The 20,669-nt window shown below is 30.6% G+C and overlaps 1 protein-coding gene across 3 annotated transcripts; it reads right to left on the reverse strand.

Moving 5' to 3' along the window:
* Positions 1 to 2,015: 2,015 nt before the first annotated feature.
* On the reverse strand, positions 2,016 to 6,554 carry LOC107613476 (calcium/calmodulin-regulated receptor-like kinase 1). 3 transcript variants are annotated; one of them, XM_016315485.3, is made up of 8 exons: positions 6,284 to 6,554; positions 5,108 to 5,484; positions 4,158 to 4,311; positions 3,763 to 3,889; positions 3,405 to 3,490; positions 3,232 to 3,303; positions 2,817 to 3,017; positions 2,016 to 2,695 (listed from the first exon to the last, which is right to left on the reverse strand). In XM_016315485.3, exons 2-8 carry the CDS (start codon positions 5,425 to 5,427, stop codon positions 2,348 to 2,350), a joined length of 1,308 nt encoding a protein of 435 aa, XP_016170971.1. In that variant the 5' UTR covers positions 5,428 to 5,484; positions 6,284 to 6,554; the 3' UTR covers positions 2,016 to 2,347. The 3 variants fall into 3 exon arrangements, with proteins under 3 accessions (XP_016170971.1, XP_020964629.1, XP_020964628.1); XM_021108970.2 differs by having other exon boundaries at positions 6,102 to 6,285; XM_021108969.2 differs by lacking the exon at positions 6,284 to 6,554 and adding an exon at positions 5,949 to 6,095.
* Between the last annotated feature and the right edge of the window lie 14,115 nt (positions 6,555 to 20,669).

The following is a 20,669-nucleotide window of genomic DNA, read 5'->3' on the forward strand; positions in this document are numbered from 1 at the left end:
AGAATTTATAAACCAAATAGCAACATAAAGTAATCAATAAAGGGAATAAATAAAAAAGTAGAAGAGAAGTTAAATTAAAGGAACATTGAACCTGGAATTGAAAAGACGAAGAAATCCTAATCCTAAAACCTAAGAGAGAGGAGAGAGCCTCTCTCTCTAAAAACTACATCTAAAAACCTAAAATTGTGCTAATGAGAATGTGTGTTGAGTCTCTGCATGTTCTCTGGCTCTAGTCTGTGTTTCTGGGCCGAAAACTGGGTCAAAACCCGGCCAGAAATTGCCTTCAGCGTTTTCTGTTAATTCTGCAGATCGCGCATGTCACGCGTACGTGTCAGGCACGCGCACGCGTCGTCTTGCAGAACTCCAATCCACGCGTACGCGTCAGGTACGCGCACGCGTCGCTGTGAAAATCTCCAGATCACGCGCACGCGTGAGCCATGCGTGCGCGTCGATGCTCGCTAGTTGTCTCCTTTATTTCTTGTGCTCCTTCTATTTTTGCAAGCTTCCTCTCCATTCTCTAAGTCATTCCTCCCCTATAAAGCCTGAAACACATAACACACAGATCACGGCATCGAATGGTATAAAGGAGAATTAAAATACACAAATTAAAGACTTCTAGGAAGCAAGTTTTCAACCATAGAATAAAATTGGGAAGGAATTGTAAAATCATGCAAATCATATGAATAAGTGTGCAAAGACTTGATAAAAACTACTCAATTGAGCATAAGATAAACCATAAAATAGTGGTTTATCATTGCGCTTTTCTTTTTGTGAATTTGTTTTACCTGTTTTTCAAGACTCCTAGTTGAGTATTTTTTCCTTATTATTATGTATATATTTTTACTTTTAGAAGTCGTAATACCATACTATCTCAGTCTTATGACTTAAGCATAAGATTAAGTATAGTAGGGTGTTACAGTATTGTCCATTATAAAAATTTGAATTGGAACAGCTACATCCAGAATAAACCGAAAATATTATTAGTGTGAAACTATTGTATAGCACTAAATGAACCGAGCATTGTCCATTATATAAATTAAAATTTACAACACCTGCGTCTAAAATGAACCAAAAAATACTCCTCTAAACAAAATCAATGTACAATGCTAAATGAACCGAACATTGTATATATAAAATCAAATTCGAAAGACCTGTGTCTAGAATTTAGAGATTTCATTCAATTTAATTCAAAACACAGGCATCTAGAATTTAGCAATTGCATTCCATTCAATTCAATTCAAAATTGAATAATCCAAACCTCGTTCGTTTGATTCGATTCAGAAGAATAATTCAAATCGCTCTTATTCAACTGATTTGAAGTTGAATCATTCTTTGATAGGCTATTAAAATATGAAAACAAAGAAGATAAATCCTATGCAGATCGAAAAAGAAAACAAAGAAGAATAGGCAGAAGATAAATGCAATGGAGATCGAAGAAGCAAACGAAGAACAACGACAAATAGCATAGAAGAAAACGAACAAGAACGAGGAGCAACAGAGAAGAAAATTGCAATGCAGATCGAAAAAGGTTTACGTTGAGGAAGAAGGTTTACGTAATTACGTTTGTTAGAGATATAACCATTAGTGTTACCTTCTCCTATTAGCTTAAACTTTTGCGATGAGTGGTTTCATGACATGGTATCAGTCTATCAGAGCTCTATATCCAAAAAGTCAAGAGTTCGATCCTTGATGAATCCTAAAAGTGAAAAAAAAAATAGCAAATCAAGCAAAATCCCAAAAGTGATGTTAACATTTAATATTGATTATTGGGAGAACAATCCTTTTTTATTTTGCACTTTAATTTGTGATTAAATTGATCAAACTTTTATGGCAATAAAAACTTAAAAAGAGATATCAAACTACTTGATTTCACCTTAACTGATCCAAATCTTCATTGAGTTTATTCAATTTGAATAATGAAATTGGTACACTAGCAGAGCTTAACAAGTACAACTATAACAAATATTAATTTAATCATCATATAGAATATAAAATCTCAAGCAGAAACTAGGTGAGACAAGGAACCAAAATTACATATAGATTGTTAATTCAGTGGGGATGGAACCTAAGTTGTTTCCCTATGACTTCAATTGCATTATAAATATACAAATTTTGGATTGTCATTTCAGCAAGATAACAGAAATTAGGTGAGACAAGGAACCAAAAAATGAAAGAAAAATGATACACAAAATTACAAAAGATGATGCCAAGCATCAATAATTAAATCACTCAGGACTAAAATGTCTAGTTAAGACCATGGTCATATATCCAATGCCAAACACCAAAACTGAAAATATAACACAAAAATAAATGCAAAATAAAAAAAATAAAAAAAAAAAACAATATTCTACACATCATACATGTCAGCTGCACTATCTATAGACTCTTCTCTCCTGTGCTGAGAAACAGCAGTAACCTTGGTGTCTTGATTATCAACATCAATGGAAACTTCATCTGCTGTTGTTGCTGACAAGGACTTTTTGTGGTGGTGATGATTCCTGTGGTGCCGAGACTTCGCAATCCTCGTCAGCACCTGCACGATGTCCCTCATGGACGGCCGCTTCCTCGGAGCACGGTTGATGCACTTATAGGCAAGGGCCGCGACTTCATTGAGCTCTTGAAAGTCACACTTACCCTCTAGCCTAGAATCAACAATCTCCTCCCAACCAACTTTTCCATCCGTGTTCATTGCCGCCTAATCATCAAAGAAATAGTATTCATTAGGATAATAAAGGAATGAATTATGCATAACTTGTCTAGAATCTACAACAATGATCTTGACTTTGACATTGTTCACTTCAAGAGAGAGGTCTTACAAGTTCAACATATTCCATTAGACCTTGCTGTGGATTTCTTCCAGCTATAAGTTCAAAGAGCAACACACCGAAACTATAAACATCACTCTTCTTAGTGAATGTTCCCGAAGATATATACTCAGGATCAAGGTATCCAAAGGTTCCGCGAATTGCTGCCTGTTTATCTACCACCTCTTCTCTTGAAAGTCCAAAATCAGCAACCTGTTTGATTCAGAATTACATAGTAAGAAACTAAGAATCATCCTGAGTAACAACAAATGACTAAATTAACTACATATTTTCATGATCATTCTATCTGCGCGACCTTAATTCGTCTAAGTTTTTGTTAGTTACTATATTAATTCCCTTTTTATTTGCTACCATCACTGAGAAAGTACTTTCTGTGTGATGAAGGTGATGATTAACAAGAACATACCCTGGCTCGCATCGACTGGTCCAAGAGAATATTGTTAGACTTGATATCTCTATGGATTACAGGAGGAACTGCCTGAAGTGACAAAAAACAACAAGAACAAGAACAATCATGACCAAAATACACAAAGCTGAATGATCTTAGGGCTTATGAGTTATGACATGGATGATACTTACTCCATCATGAAGATATTCCAAGCCTCTTGCTACATCTAAAGCTATGTGCACCCTCAAATCCCAACCCAGCGTCCCATTCTCTTCGCCTGAGAAAGAGAAATAAAGAAAGTATTTATTCATTTGCTATTGAATATGCAATACAACAGTAAAGCTTGATAAGTAAGTGCTATATATTAATATATGTCAGATTAAATAAGAGAAATTCGGGGATTATGAGTAGAATCACTTGGTTCTAACAATGCCAGAAACTAAACAAACTTGGATCGTTGCCAAGAAAAGTGACTAACTAATGAAATTCAGGACTTACAATTTCTCAGACCAAAGAGAATAAAGATAGACAAAGACAAAAACAACTTACTGTACAAGTGGGAAGCCAAGCTGCCTTTACTCATGTAAACATATACAAGCATATGTTGCCCCTTTTCTGCACAATATCCAACCAAATTGACCAGGTTTCTATGATGCAACCTTCCCAACAACATAACCTAACCAATATTGACAGAACAAAAACAAATTACTCAATTGCAGAAAATAAAACAATATAATTCAGTACTTACATATAGTAATAAACATGGTTCCAATATTTTAACTCTTCAAAAGGATGGTTATACATTCATACATTTATCGAGCTAGAACATTTAGCATAAATTTCATCAATCAGAGTTTTGTTATGAAACATGGACTAATTCTGTTAGTGGAATTGGGTTACTCCATGGCTATAGTTGAGAAACTGTTATCAGTAACCATCTTTACCTCAGTGTGAAATTCTTTTTCCCCTTGCTTGGAATTTGTTGCAAGAACTTTAACCGCAACAGTCTCCCCAGTACACATCTGAGCTTTATAAACAGGACCAAAAGCACCTTGTCCTATGAGTGTTGTAAAATTATAGGTTGCTTTCTGCAAATCCCTAGAATGCAAATAAAAGCATTAAACAGAATGAAAGAAGAAAAGGATAATGGCATGTAAACCTCACTTACAGAATCCATTAGGGCATGGAAACCTCACTTACAGAATCCATTAGTGGACACCAAAGTTTTGAAACAGATTATGTAATTTATGATTAGATATGATCAGTCAAATGCCTATAGCAATCAAAGCTTCTATCTTAACAGCTATAATGGTAGGATTGGATCAAGCGCTTGCAAAAAGGGCACAACTTAAGACCAGAACTATTGCAGTGATTTAACACAATCCTACATGGACCATTTCACATTCCTCATACAAGTGGAAGAAAATAGATCAGAGGGCTGGTTTTCACACATAATCCCAAAGGACATTTTGATGAGGTGAGTTTTGCCACAACATTGATATGTCTCTGGCAAGTGTACTAGTTCGTACTAGTAATATAGCGAAAGTTCAGGATCTCTCAGTTTAAATTGCTATCTAGAATTCTAGACTACCGAATGAAAGGATCATCAGGCTGCATTTGAATCCTGTATGTGAGAAGAGATACTGAGATTTTGGACACAACTCATTTTTCTGAGACAGAATCCAAATGCAACCTAGGATTACTGCCTTGTGACTGGAGTTCAGTATCACAGGTACAAATCAAAGGCCCTGCTAAGTGGGAGCCTTGCAATATAATCCGGCCTACCATGTTCTCAACTCTTATGGCATGAAAATGTAGCAGAATTCACAGTAAATTCTCAAAACCAAAAAGAATAGGACATGAGAAAGCAAATTCACTACAGGAAGAAACATACTTGTAAGAATATTCTGGTATACCAGATGCTGAAACCATGCTACTCTTCTTAAATCCATCAAGCCAGAAGGACATGCCCCCATTTCGCGACGCGGCCTTCACAGGTGATTCTGGACCTAAGGTTGAGTCCGAGAGAATAGTACACGAATCGGCACCATTTGCGCGAATCGGTATGGTGGCTGCCCTCCTGGAACTGCTGTTCCCAATCTGTGAACGCTTCCTATGGTATCTAAAGCAGAAAAGTGCAGAAATTGCAAGAACAACTCCAATAACTACACCTATGGAGATCCCAATGATTAGTCCTGTTGATTCCTCTTTCATTTTCTCTATTCTTCTGCTAATCCCTATTGCTATTGATCATCCAGTCCATTGACAAACCTGTAAAATCCACCAAAAAGTTGCATTAGTCACATTCACACAACAAAATATATCAAATCAAAATGCCACTAGTAACTAAATCATGCGTGGTGCTTGGTTCATCATATTTGAATTGGTCAATCCTAGGCTAATTAATAGGACTCTCAATTTCAAGTTTCAAAGTCATTCACATAAAAACAAAGTCTAGAAACATTAAAAATCAAAGCTTGACCTTAGCATTACTTGGTTGAATTGAACAACCAAGCACATAATAATAGGATAAGAATAATTTACCTATACAATCCATCACACATCATGCACCCCCCAATAGTCAAATCCATAAAAAAATTTACAAAAATAAATTAAAAAAATCACTTTCACACAGCAAAAGAAAATCCAAAACTGATGCAAATGCAGTTCAATCCTTTATATCAAACACTTGATCTGCTTTTTCCCATTCATCCAAGATCAGAAAAGGCACAAACCCCATTAATGAAAATCCCAGCTTGGATTAACACAGGCATTTGACCAAACACAAAGAACACTTTTTTAACAAAAAATTGGCAACCCTTTTCTTTCTTCCCACTCAGCTTATTTTCTCAGCAACCAAACATGTCTATAGTACCAAAAGCAAGTACCTATATCTATATGTACTTCTTAAGCAGCCACAAAAAGACACAAAACAAAGCACGTTCCTTGAACAGTGTCAGAGACAGATCGAATTTGAAAACACTGACAGCAAAGAAGGTTCAGGTTTGACCCCAAAAAACGTGTTTCTAAGAAAACCATATAACCTTGAGAAATGAGAACACAAGCTCACCTGTTAAAATTTGGAAATAAATAAATAGCTAAATAAATAATAAGAAAGTAATGATGATGAAAAGCTGAACTGAAAGGAGTTGCGGGTTTTGTGGAACCGTTGCTAAAAGAGAAGTTAAGTGTAGTAACTAGTGAATGAGATTCCAAGAACAAAGATGAGAGAAAGGAATCTAAAGAAGAAGGAGGAGCGAGTTTTTTAGTTGCAGAATTTTGAGTTTGAGAAGACAAAAGACAAAAACAAGTAAAACTTGCATACATAAGCAGCATACTACAAAATTATAGCAAAAAATAAAATAAAATAATATAGATGCTATAGAATTAATTAAAATAATAAATCCTGATTAAAAAATTTGAGAATAAATTAGTCCTTCATGATCTAAATTTTGAAAATCTACAAATAGTCACTTCTTAATTAAATAAATAAATAAAGCATATCAATCTTTCCGTATAAATTCATATAAATATACATAAGTATGCTACCAAAAAGTTTGTATAAATTCCCTAACAAAGCTAATAAATATCATTTATAAATAATAAAATCTTTAAAAATAATAATTTTTATGTACTTCTATGTAAAATACCTTCACATTTTCATTGAATAGAAACATAAAATATAAAACGATATAATAAAAATTATTATTATTGTGAGTAATTATTTAAAATGATTTTTTAAAAAAAAAATAAAATTCTTATTTGTTGACCTTGTAGCATTATTAATACACATAAATTAAATTAAGTAAAAACTGATATAAGTAGTCTATTTAGCGTGAAAGATTAGAGTAGCATAAATCTAATTCGATACTTAATTCTCATCACTATTAAATTTTGTAGACATAGACGACACCGTGATTATTAACTTTTTTTTATTTATTAAATATGTATAAAAATTATAAAAATAAAATTAATAAAATAATAAATTATTTATAATTTAACTAAAAGATTTAAGATTTAAAATTTAAAAATAATAAAAATAAAATATTTTTTGATGAATTATATATTAAAAAATATTTAGAAAAAAATTATACATCAACTCTTTTATATCTTCATTATATATAATATAGAGTAAAAAGTAAATAAAATAATATACATATTTGGTGGCTTATAAATTATCGTATACTGTAAATTTTTAAATTTTGAAAAAACTTTTTTTTTTTTATGGAAGGCAGAAGCCACAGATGTCATTTATAATCCCAATAGAGTTTGTTTGTATTAAAGAGCCTAAGGAGGAAGATGGTGGAGATAATTTTGGCTTTTCATTTCTTTTTTTTTTTTTATACTTTATTATTTTGTGCATAAATTATTTTCTTTATAAATTTCCCCCCTACTTTTTGTAGATGTGGGGTTTGTAGCAATTATTCTCATTGAAGATGATGTTTTGAAGGAACATGGAACCGTGGTTAGAGTTAGAGGTATCAAATTTTGAGAGTATATAGGGCCCCACTATACGCGAGACACGTCGTTTCTTTCATCGACCGTATATTAAATTCTTTACTATTATTATTACAAAAAGGACCACTTACTTTCATTAATTATATTAGATTAGATTGCTTTTCTTTACTTCTACTATCTTATTCAAACTTCAAAGCAATAAATGGCACCACCTCTCTACAACGTGGATAAATTTATGGGTTATGGTCTCATGGATCTATCTATATTTTGGACAAGTTGTGGAAAAATTAGAAGAATCTATTTTTAATATATACTTATTAAATTAGGAATTACTATTTTAATTTAATTTATATTAAAATTTTCTAATTATTCATTTAACCTATAATATATCATGATCATTAGTGATAATATATATTACAAAAACATTTTTGCAAAAGCTTTATCTGAAAATGGGTCAACTGCAGTTTAATGAAATTATTTAGAATTTAATGAATTGAAAATAATGGTTATTTAGATAAAATTAAAGTGAATGAATAAATGAATGCAAGTAAAAATAATATTGTATTCTGTTACAATAAGGAAGTTTAAGTAGATGACTATTTTTCCACAAGGCTCAGGTTTTGAAGAAGAATCTTATTTAATGTAGTTTGACAAACTACTATCACATACGCTTTTAAATAGAGGCTTTTGCCTCAGAGAAAAACACAAGCAATAAAGTAAATACTTCCTCTCTCCTTTCTTCTTATATAAATGCAATTCTCTCTCTCCTTACTTTTAATACTTCTTTCTATCTTTACATATATATACATATTACAACATATAATATTAATGTATATATATAAATCATTATTGAGCTAATTATATTAATGCTAGAGTCTTCTATTTATATATCTTTATTTTATATTTACGTCTTCCTTATTTATTTAGTTGTTTTACAACACGTTATCAGCACGAAGCTCTAACGAAATTTTAGAAAGACTCTATGTAACAAATTTTTATTATATCGAAGCTCTTTCATCTTGAATATAATGCTTTTGATATATCTGGATACTATATGCTAAAATCCATCTTGATTCAATGGATCTTGAAGATACCATTAAGGTTGAAAATAATACATCCCAGAAGGATAAAGCCAAATCCATGATTTTCCTTCGTCATCATCTTGAAGTATGATTGCAAAATGAATATCTCACATTAAAAGATCCTGTAGATCTGTGGAAAGACTTTGAAGAAAGGTACAATCATGTGATACTTCCTCAAGCCCGATATGTTGGAGAAAACTTTCTCAACCTTCCATGCCTCGAATGTGCTCCTGCAGCAGTAGTATCGAGAAAAAAGATTTAAAAATATTTTGAGCTAATTTCTTGCTTTCTTGTTGTTGAACACAACAATGAGTTGCTCTTAAGAAATCATGAAGCGCGCCCAGCTGGCGCCGCCCCATTTTCTGAAGCAAATGCGGCAAATTATAACCCCAGAAGAGGTAAATGGCAAGATTTTGATAACAAGAAAAATTATGGAAGGAAAAAGAATTATATTCAAAAGAGAGTATCTCAACAGAAGTGGGATAAAGAAAGAAATATCGGGCAGAGTAAATCAACAGAGGATAAGTATTTTCGTTGTAGTGAAAAGGGCCATTGGTCACGTACCTGTCATACCCCAAGGCACCTAGTTGATCTTTATCAAACATCCTTGAAAAAGGATGACAAAGGAAAGGAAACAAATTTTGTTTCAAATTATGAAAATTCCACCACTCATTATGATGTATCTAATTTCTTTGAGGATCCTGAAGAAAGTATTGGCTATTTGATCAATAATGGAATAGTTTGATATATGTATGTGTTTGTTAAATAATTTTACTGTGCATGTACTTCTACTCATTTTATTATTATTATCATTTGTTTTTGAAGAAAAATGGCAAGGACATATTCTGAAGATATTTGCCTTGCGAATAGTGCGAGTTCACACACTATTCTTAAAAGTAATATATATTTTACCCATCTTGTGCCAAAAGATGAATATGTTAATACTATTATTGGCTCGGACAATGTGATAGAAGGCTCCGGAAGAGCTATAATTTTGTTTCCTGGAGGAACAAAATTTATAATAAATAATGCACTATTATCTACCAAGTCCCTGAGAAATTTGTTGAGTTTCAAAGATATTCGCCGAAATGGATATCATATTGAGACAATGAATGAGGGAAATCATGAGTATTTATATATCACAACTCATGATTCAAATAAGAAAGTTATATTAGAAAAGTTTCCCTCACTTTCATCTGGGTTATATTATACCAAGATTAATGCAATTGAATCACATGCCATTGTAAACCAGAAGTTTACTAGCCCAAATGAATTTATAACTTAGCATGATAGATTGGGTAATCCGGGAATAACCATGATGAGGAGAATTATTGAAAACTCTCATGGACATTCACTAAAGAACCAGAAGATTCTTAAAACTAGTGAATTTTGTTGTGCTGCATGTTCTCAAGGGAAGTTAATTTTAAGGCCATCACCAATAAAGATTGGATTTGAGTCCCCTGAATTCCTAGAAAGGATTCAAGGTGATATATGTGGACCTATTCATCCACCATGTGGATCTTTTAGATATTTTATGGTCCTGATAGACGCATCTTCGAGATGGTCACATGTGTGCTTATTATCGTCTCGCAACCTGGCGTTTGCAAGATTACTGGCTCAAAGTATTCGATTAAAAGCACAATTTCCAGAAAATCCAATCAAAACAATTCGTCTTGATAATGCTGGTGAATTTACTTCCCAAGCTTTTGATGCTTATTGTATGGCTAATGGAATAAGTGTTGAACATCCAGTAACTTATGTTCACACACAAAATGGGTTAGCAGAATCACTTATTAAGCGCCTCCAATTAATTGCTAGACCCTTGCTTATAAGAACAAATCTCCCAACCTCGGTTTGGGGCATGCTATTTTACATGCCGCAGCACTTATTCGTTTGAGGCCAACGAGTTACCATCAGTTCTCTCCTATGCAATTAGCTTTTGGCCAGCAGCCAAATATCTCCCATTTAAGAATATTTAGGTGTGCGATATATGTTCCCATTGCACCACCTAATCGCACCAAAATGGGACTCCAAAGAAAATTGGGATATATGTTGGATATGATTCTCCCTCTATAGTAAGGTATCTTGAGATACAAACGGGAGATGTATTTAAATCCCGGTTTGCGGATTGTCATTTTGATGAATCAAAATTTCCAACATTAGGGGGAGAGAATAAGCTTCCTGAAAAGGAACTTAATTGGAATGCAGCATCGTTGATGCATTTAGATCCTTGATCAAGGCAATGTGAACTAGAAGTTCAAAAGATTATACATTTGCAAAGAATAACAAATGAATTGTCTGATGCATTTTCCGATACAAAGAGGATAACCAAATCTTATATACCAGCGGAAAATGCCCCAATTCGAATTGATGTCCCAGTAGGACAAGTAGCCACTGAAGTAAATTCACGCCAGAAGCGTGGTAGGGCGGAAAATGCCCCAATTACAATTGATGTCCCAGTAGGATAAGCAGCCACTGAAGCAAATACACGCCAGAAGCGTGGCAGGCCTGTCGGTTCCAAAGATAAAAATCCTCGAAAGAGAAAAGAGGTAAATACTATTCCTGTTGAAAAAGACACAGTAAAGACACATGCAGTTGTCCAAAATTCTGATATAACGCCAGAAGACGTTTAGGTACCTGAAAATTGTGAAAATGACGAGATCTCGATAAATTATGTCTTTACAGGAGAGAAATGGGACCGAAATAAGACAATTGTCAATGAAATATTTGCTTATAATGTGGCATTAAATATCATGCATGAGAGTAAGAATCTTGAGCCAAGATCAGTTGAAGAATGTCGACAAAGGAATGATTGGCCAAAATGGAAAGAAGCCATGAAAGCTGAATTAGACTCACTTGCAAAACGTGAAGTCTTTGGACCTATAGTCCGTACACCTGCAGATGTAAAACCTGTTGGATACAAATGGGTATTTATGAGAAAACAAAATGAGAAAAATGAAGTTGTGCGCTATAACGCCCGACTTGTGGCACAAGGTTTCTCACAAAGGCCTGGTATAGATTATAAAGAAACGTATTATCCTGTAGTGGATGCGATAACATTGCGTTATTTGGTCAATTTATCCGCATATCATAAACTGCATATGCACTTAATGGATGTGGTAACAGCCTATTTATACGGCTCATTAGATCGGGATATCTATATGAAAGTCTCCGAAGGATTAAAGATATCTAAACCATCCAATGAATATTCGCAAGGGTTATACTCAGTCAAATTGCAAAGATCTTTATATGGTCTAAAGCAATCCAGACGAATGTGGTATAATCGTCTTACTGAGTATCTGGCCAAAAACGGATTCAAGAATGATGATATATGCCCGTGTATTTTCATAAAGAAAACTGCATCTGGATTCATTGTAATTGCTGTGTACGTTGATGATTTAAATATCATTGGGACTCCTGAAGAGATTCCAACCATTATAAAAACTCTAAAAGAAGAATTTGAGATGAAAGATCTTGGAAGGACTAAATTTTGTCTCGGCCTGCAGATCGAGCATATAAAAGACGGAATCTTCATTCATCAAACAACATACACAGAAAAGATCTTGAAGAGATTTTATATGGATAAGTCACATCCATTAAGTACCCCAATGATCATAAGATCTTTGGATGTGGAAAATGATCAATTCCGTCCTAAAGAAGAGAATGAAGATATCCTTGGTCCTGAAGTACCATATCTTAGTGCCATTGGAGCGCTAATGTATCTTGCTAATAATACGCGACCTGACATATCATTCGCGGTGAATTTACTAGCAAGATATAGTTCCTCTCCAACCAGAAGACATTGGAGTGGAATCAAACAAATTTTTCGATATCTTCATGGAACGGTTGATATGGGATTGTTTTATCCCTATGGATCCAAGTCACCACTAGTTGGCTATACGGATGCTGGATACTTGTCTGATCCACACAAAGGGAGATCTCAAACAGGATATCTGTTCACATATGGTGGTACAGCTATATCATGGAGGTCCACAAAACAGACGATAGCAGCAACCTCCTCTAATCATGCTGACATACTAGCGATTCATGAAGCTAGTCGCGAGTATTTTTGGCTAAGGAGCCTGATTCAATATATTCTGTCGTCATGTGGATTGATTGATCATAAGATAGCTCCAACTGTCCTGTTTGAAGATAATACAGCATGCATTGCTCAACTTAAGGGTGGATACATCAAAGGTGATAGAACAAAGCATATTTCTCCCAAATTCTTCTTCACTCATGATCTTCAAAATCAAGGGACAATTGATGTCCAACAGATTCGCTCAAGTGACAATCTGGCAGATTTATTCACAAAGTCACTCCCAAAATCCTCCTTTGAAAGATTGGTACATGAGATTGGAATGCGCCGATTTCGAGACATTAAATGATGTCGGCAAGAGGGGAAGACTGTACTCTTTTTTCCTTGGTCAGGTTTTTTTCCCATTGGGTTTTTCTTGATAAGGTTTTTAATGAGGCAGTCCCCATCACTAAAGGATATTGTACTCTTTTTCCTTCACTAAAGTTTTTTTCCCACTGGGTTTTCTTTAGTAAGGTTTTAACGAGGCATAATCCTAAATGGTCATCCAAGGGGGAGTGTTACGATAAGGAAGCTTAGGTGGATGACCATTTTCCCACAAGGCTCAGGTTTTGAAGAAGAATCTTATTTAATGTAGTTTGACAAACTACTATCACATACGCTTATAAATAGAGACTTTTGCCTCAGAGAAAAACACAAGCAATAAAGCAAATACTTCCTCTCTCCTTTCTTCTTATATAAATACAATTCTCTCTCTCCTTACTTTTAATACTTCTTTCTATCTTTACATATATATACATATTACAACATATAATATTAATGTATATATATAAATCATTATTGAGCTAATTATATTAATGCTAAAGTCTTCTATTTATATATCTTTATTTTATATTTACATCTTCCTTATTTATTTAGTTGTTTTACAACATATTCCTTCTTTTTAAGCTCTTTTTCAAGTTAATATTCAATAACTTTCATGAAACTTAAGGTTGAGGATTAATGAGTGTCAACAAGATTTTTCATTTTCAAAACATCTACATACCAATAAAATTATGGAAACAGAAAACTAAAAGGAATATTATTAATTAAATTCTAACTAAAATAAAATTTTAAAAAAGAACAACTCTTTAGGCCAGTAAATTTTAATATTTTTAATCATTATTTGACCAATACTAATATTAAATTGTTATTAATAAATAAATTTTATTAATTTATATGTGTAAATTCTAAAAAATATAAATACAAATTTATTGATTTATGTGTGTAAATTCTAATAAATATAAATATAAATTATATAATTTTTGTATATAAAATTTTTGTAAATATAAGTATAAATTATTGTTATTTAAATACTAATAAAAAATAATAATATTTACTGAATATATAGGATTGTTATTTAAAAAATTTTAGTTTACTTTTTGGTGTTAATAGGTATGAAAAAGAATGAGAATGGAAGTGATCAGTGAACCTAACACACACCTATATGACCTAATGTGAGATTGAGATGAGATAAAAGGGGGTAAGTGATTAATCCAAGCAACAGTGCAATTTTTAGTCGAAAACAAAGTGTAACCCACTCCCTTACCCTTCACACCCTTCACGAAAGTGACTTTATATATATATATATCAACAATTCAACACCATGTTCAAGTTCATGTCCTTGTACGGAGAAGAACAAAAGAATGCTTTTAAATTAAAGTACAACTAGTTGCTCTTATCTCATTAAGCTTTGTTGATTTTTCACTAATTTCAATATGTATCTAATATAAAATCTATACTCTACAAACTTGGTGTGAAAAAAAAATTATAACTTATTTAACTTGCTAATTAATAATTATGTTGTGTTGAGTGAAACTATTAGGTTAAATGGCCACCTCTTTTATCTTATGTTCTAGACTTCTAGCACTTTTATTATTATCATGTTCTAATAGGCTTTTATTTATATTATTATATCTTTAATTCTTATCTCTCAGCAAACATAAAATATCTTTTGTGTAGCTTTCTTCTCGGGGTTAGATACTACTCTGTGATTCAAAAAAATAATGGTTGTTGTTCTAAGATATAGTCATTCACAAATTGAATTTTTCCAAATGCTTCACTGTCGTTATCTTCCCCTTAAATTAAGGTCAATTGAACTTGAACCTAATTATTAATTTTATATAAAAAATTGATTGTCCATTGCACTGTCATGAAAGAGCATTTCAAACAAATATATACGACATTGGTAAAAGAAATAGAAAAATATATATTAATTATTAAATCACTCCTCCACCCAAAATAAAATAGTATAAACATAGAAGTCGAATTAATTATTTTATGATGTATAATTGCAATTTCAATAACATAAAAATTTAATTATCAATTATCAACACAGATTCAAACACATCACAATACTTACACGTTATACGAATCCGGAACTCAAGACATAAAAAAATAAATGCTAAAGTTTCGATCGGCATTGACTTCCATCGCTCTCTGTTATTCTTATAATCATCTGAGGGTAAAACTACATTGGATTTCTTTTGTGGTTTGGTAACAACAACTTCGTTGTGGTCGACGCTGCTGTCACGACAATCCTTCGTGATGCAGCCATTGGACGGCAGAGACTAGTAGTTAGACGTAAACAGTAGCACGATTTTAATTTGGTGAAGAAATTGATCATTTTTTAATGTGGAATTGAATTGGTTAAGCTAAGTGGTGGTCTTCAGAAAAAGAGATGTTGTGCTTGAGAGAGAGAGCAAGCAATATTTAAAAGAGCGCTTAGAGTGCGATAAGATTGATGTTCATAAAAGAGTTCATATTACAATTTTAGTGTTTATTATCTTATCTTATCTTTATTTGTTCTTGTCTTTCATAGCTCAATGTTCTATATATATTTAGTTTTACCTTCACAATTTATAATTCAATCAATCAACAATTAATCAATAAATACAAAAGACAATATTTTTCTTTTTTTTTCTTATTCTTTTATAATTTTATCATTAATAATTACATTTTCATTCAATTACTTATATTTAAATTTTGTTATCTAAATATAGATTTTAAAATTTAAGGTTTAAAATTTTAAGTAATAAAACCCATTAAAGAGAAGAAATTTTTCCTACAATATAATATATCTTTTGCTTGTTAGAATAATGAATTTTGGCCTCAAAATAGTTCATAAGGGAAAATATCATACATACCCTAGTTAGTGCACCCAAGACCCAGCCACATTTATATTAACTATTAAGTCGCTATAGTTTTTGGTGGTGCACACGTCTTCATTACGTTGGACAATTTATTATTGGTACCAAAAATTAAATAAGTACATCATTTGGATTGTTCGGAATAATAAATATTGGTCAAATTTTTAGAATAAAATATTATTTTTGTCCAATAAATTTAAAGTTATCTTTAATATTTAAATTATTTAAGTTTTTAATATTTAAAATTGTCTTAATCTTATTTTGTGATTAATAATCTATTAACAAAGTTGATAGTAAATTGATAGAATAAAATTGACATGATTTTAAAACACTTAAATAGAATGAAAATATTAGAGAGAAAAATAATACATTATTTTTAGAAGAATTATCAAATTAAATAAAATAAAAATAAATTTTAATAGAATAAATTACATTACGAATTTAAGATTTGTACTCATCATAGAATACTTATAAAATGACTAGTAAATAAATTTTCGAAAAAAAAAAGAATATGATACATATACAATAAAGTATACTGAACTTTTTTAATGTTAATTAACATAAATTTTATTTTTAAATTTAAAATAAATTTTAATTTTATCCTTTAATAATATCATTAATTTAATGACAAATAATTATTTAATTATTTTTTTAATCACATATAAATAAATTATTCTTAATCACATTACTTTCATTCTAAATAAATTTATTTTTTATTAAGAGTAAAATAAAAAATAAGTTGAATAATTATCTAGCATAGGTTGATATTATTGAAGAATTAAATAAAATAAAAATAAATTTAAATTAAATTAAATATTTTTTATATATTAGAGATAAAAAGATATAATTTAATTATATCTTATTGTATATATACCATGCTCTTTTATTCTATTTTCTGAAAGTTTATTTACTAACCATTATAGAAATATAAGTAAAAATATTAAATTTGTAATGCAATTCACTACATTAAAATTCACTTTTATTTTACATGATTTGATAACTTTTTTAAAAAATAATGTATTATTTTTGTTCCAAACGTTTTTGTTCTATTTAAGTTTTTAATATTTTAAAATCGTCTGAATATTGTTCTATCGTCAACTGTGTCACTAATGGCAGAACAATACTGATATGATTTTAAAATGTTAGAGACTTAAATAAGATAATTTAAATATTAAGAACAACTTTAGAACTTACTCTAAATATTAGGGACAAAAATAGGTTTAATTACTCTGTTAGTCCTTATAGTTTCGTAAAATCTCTATATTTTTTTTCTTTTTAATTGGGTCCCTGCACCAAATTTGGTGCAGGGACTCAATTAAAAAAAAAGTATAGGAACCTAATTAAAAATTTTGCGAAACTATAGGAACCAACAGAATAATTAAACCACAAAAATAATACTATAGGTAGAAGATATCATCATTTAGCAAGAAAAAAACAATGTTTATTTTATTTTCTTTTTATATTTCTTTTGTATATATTTTTATGATATAAAATTAATTTTTTAAATTTCTATTTTGTATGTTTTATTAATTATTTTTAATAAAAAATAAAGGTTTACAAGAAAAATATATACAAAAATAGTACATATATTTTTTTTCACAATTTATTGGTTGCTTTTTTATGATATAATATATAGGAGAAATGATATTTGAACATATATGTAAAGAGAATTTATTAGAATTGACCAAATTAATATAGTCCCACTGTCCCACGTTTATAAAAATTATTATCATGGTTACATAACCAGACGCTAAGATATCATCAAGGTAGATATGACTTGGATAAAACCTATAAAGAAAAAGCTTGTTTTGGCCACTAACAGTGCAAACATCATCATAAACAATTAAATTGCTGAGGAGTAGCTAGATAGAAACAAGGTTGATGAAATTTGTGGACTAAACCAGGGGCTGATGCAATTGTTTGGTATAATGTATTTTATATTTTGAAATAATAACAAGAGAAAAAACTTTAAGGTCAGCAATTTTAATTTATGTTGGATAATATTTTTAACCAATAGTCTAATACTTTTAATTCAGTATTATATTTTTAATTTAATATTTTTAAATATTGTTAATTAATTATTGATAAAAAATAAAAATTTATATTAATTGTATAGTATTGCTCTAAGAAAAAACATTCAATAAGTTCAACTATATATGCTTTTTCACTTTACCTACTCTTCCATTCATGTATATTAGTGAACCAAGAAACATGAAAAGAAGGGTTCAATTATATATATAATTATTAGTATTGCTAGATAGGTGGTAAAGTGAGCCGACACATAAAGCACTTGAGATTAGAGATGAACCCTTTTTCTTTTTCTTGTATTAACCGGCAGTGATTTGTCCTCATCTCACAATTCAAATAGCAAAATCCTTTTAAGATTATTTTATAGAATCCCTAAAGAAAAGGGGTAATGTTTTTATTTTTTTCATTATTATTATTAAAGTTCTTCTAGTGTGTCTAAAATCTTTTCATTCTTTTGGTGGATTAGATTTGTTATTATTATAAGATATGATTTTGGTGTTGTTTAATTTTTACTGTAGTAAAAGAAATTATCTATATACAAAATAAAATGAAAAAATAGACTTAACAGCCTTTTTCAACTAATTTTAATAGTGTTCCATAATCCAAGAACATTTTTTTTCCGACAATATCAAAGTGGTTGTGTGCGTATAGTGTATATTGTAAGTGAATTTATGATATTATAATATATAAAATTAGAAATTGTTCAATTTATCTGAAAAAAAAAATGGTGTACCTATTTATTTAGTAAATTTTTTTTTACTGCAATAAAAATTAAATAAAACCAAAATCTAATATCATTAACTCATCTAAATATCCCCGTCACATATTCCAAAGACAAAACTAATCCACAAAAAATATTTTAGCATATTAAGTTATTAATATAGCCAATAGCCATGTTAAAGTTCTTCTTTTTCTTATTATTATTATTATGAATGATGAAATCCTGCATTATGTTCTCACATGATGGATACATATATCCGGATAAGAGCTTTTTGGTCACATTATTAATTATTATATATAGAGTAACCTAGTTACTTGTCAGAAATGTTGCACCAACCATGATGAAGCATACAATCATCCCATATATTTCTCCAATTTAAAAGTGTTTTGTTTTAGAGACAGAGAGAAATGATGGCCAATTGGCAATTGAGTTCATTTTGAGTGCATGTATTGTATTTTCTGTATAACTTGAAGGAAAAGATTCTAATAGTGCAAATTATGGTTGCATGAGGTTGAAGGAAAGCCTGAAATGCTGAACCCCTTTTTTTTTTCTCTTTAATTATTATTTAATTAAACAATAAATACATTGCATAAATATTTCTGTAGGATCTATCTTTGGGGCATGTGATTCTCACATGTGGTAGCATGTGCTTTTGTTCTCGATTTAGCTCCTCAAATCATGGTCCGATTCTATAATCCATATACCATCACAAAAATCATAGGTTTCATTAGTTGAAACATAAATTAGGCTTCTTTCATATCATTCAGGTGATTTAGGTTTTTAACACGAAATATGTAAATCGTCTTCCTTCTTTAATTTTGTATACTCAAAATCAAAATCAACCATCTTTTTTCACAAATAATGACACCAACACAAAAAATGGTAAACTACTTCAAACCTTTTAAGGAAAATTCATTGTTGGGCTTATACTGGTTACAATATCCTCTCGTCCATGCAACCACTAAACTCTATTGGGCTTCAAATGCGAACAATTCCTTTCCTGTCTCGGGCTTACCAAAACCCAAATATGTTTATGAAACCTTAATTACTCATTTCCTATATTTTGATCCAAACAAAAAAAATAAATTCTCGTCAACTTTCGAAAAGACCGACAAATGTTGTCTTCTCATCCTATAAGAAAATGTCATAGTAATACACGAATACTAGCTAGGACTTTGCCGGACACTACAAGATGCGTTTTAATATTTGTATATTTTTAATAAATTTTGAGAAAAAACATGTTAAATATTTTATGAGAAAAAAAGATTACTTAACAATAAATTACAATAAATTGATACATATTAGAATTTGTGTCTATTATATAAATTTTAAATATTTGTTTGTTCTTCTTGCGTTATATGCATTCAAAAAAGAAAAAAAAAAAAAAGATAGGAATTCTTACTTTATATAGACAGTAATACATTATTTGCCTAATAAATTAAATTTGGACGTCTACAATAACAAAGGATGAATGATGGGTCAGGGAATTAATTGTGATAGAGAAGAATGTGTGGGTGGTTACTGAAAATAGTTAAATTAGTCTTTAAAAATTACATAATCTTTAATTTGATTTGTAAAAAAATTTTAATCAAATTTATATTTAAAATATTTAAAATTAATCACGTTAGCTATCAATTTACTTACTAACGTCGTTAATAAAAGATGATCTGGCACGTTAAATATCGACATCATGTTAATATTAAAATGATGTAATTTTCTGAGTTGAGGGACAGTGAAAAAAACATCGCCTTTTTGAGTTTTTGACCCATTACTCTCACTTAAATTAGTAATTGACATTACTCTCACTTATTAAATATGTTTGTCTTTTTTTATAACTTTATTCATCTCCAGCTTGTGAATTTGTTAAATTTAATAGAATATGTTAATTTTCAGCTTATGAATTTGCTAAGGACATTAGAATGTGTTGATTTTTATTAACTTTG

Source organism: Arachis ipaensis, chromosome B8 (assembly GCF_059453495.1).
Source record: "Arachis ipaensis isolate K30076 ecotype BB chromosome B8, ASM5945349v1, whole genome shotgun sequence".
In the NCBI taxonomy this organism is placed as follows: domain Eukaryota; kingdom Viridiplantae; phylum Streptophyta; class Magnoliopsida; order Fabales; family Fabaceae; genus Arachis; species Arachis ipaensis.

Excerpts from the sequence above, each read along its gene's own strand:
- LOC107613476 (XM_016315485.3), bottom strand. The coding sequence starts at position 5,427 with ATGAAAGAGGAATCAACAGGACTAATCATTGGGATCTCCATAGGTGTA. Across the intron at positions 3,304-3,404 it reads TGGAATATCTTCATGATGGA|GCAGTTCCTCCTGTAATCCA; the intron begins GTAAGTATCATC and ends TTGTCACTTCAG. Across the intron at positions 3,018-3,231 it reads ACCAGTCGATGCGAGCCAGG|GTTGCTGATTTTGGACTTTC; the intron begins GTATGTTCTTGT and ends TGAATCAAACAG.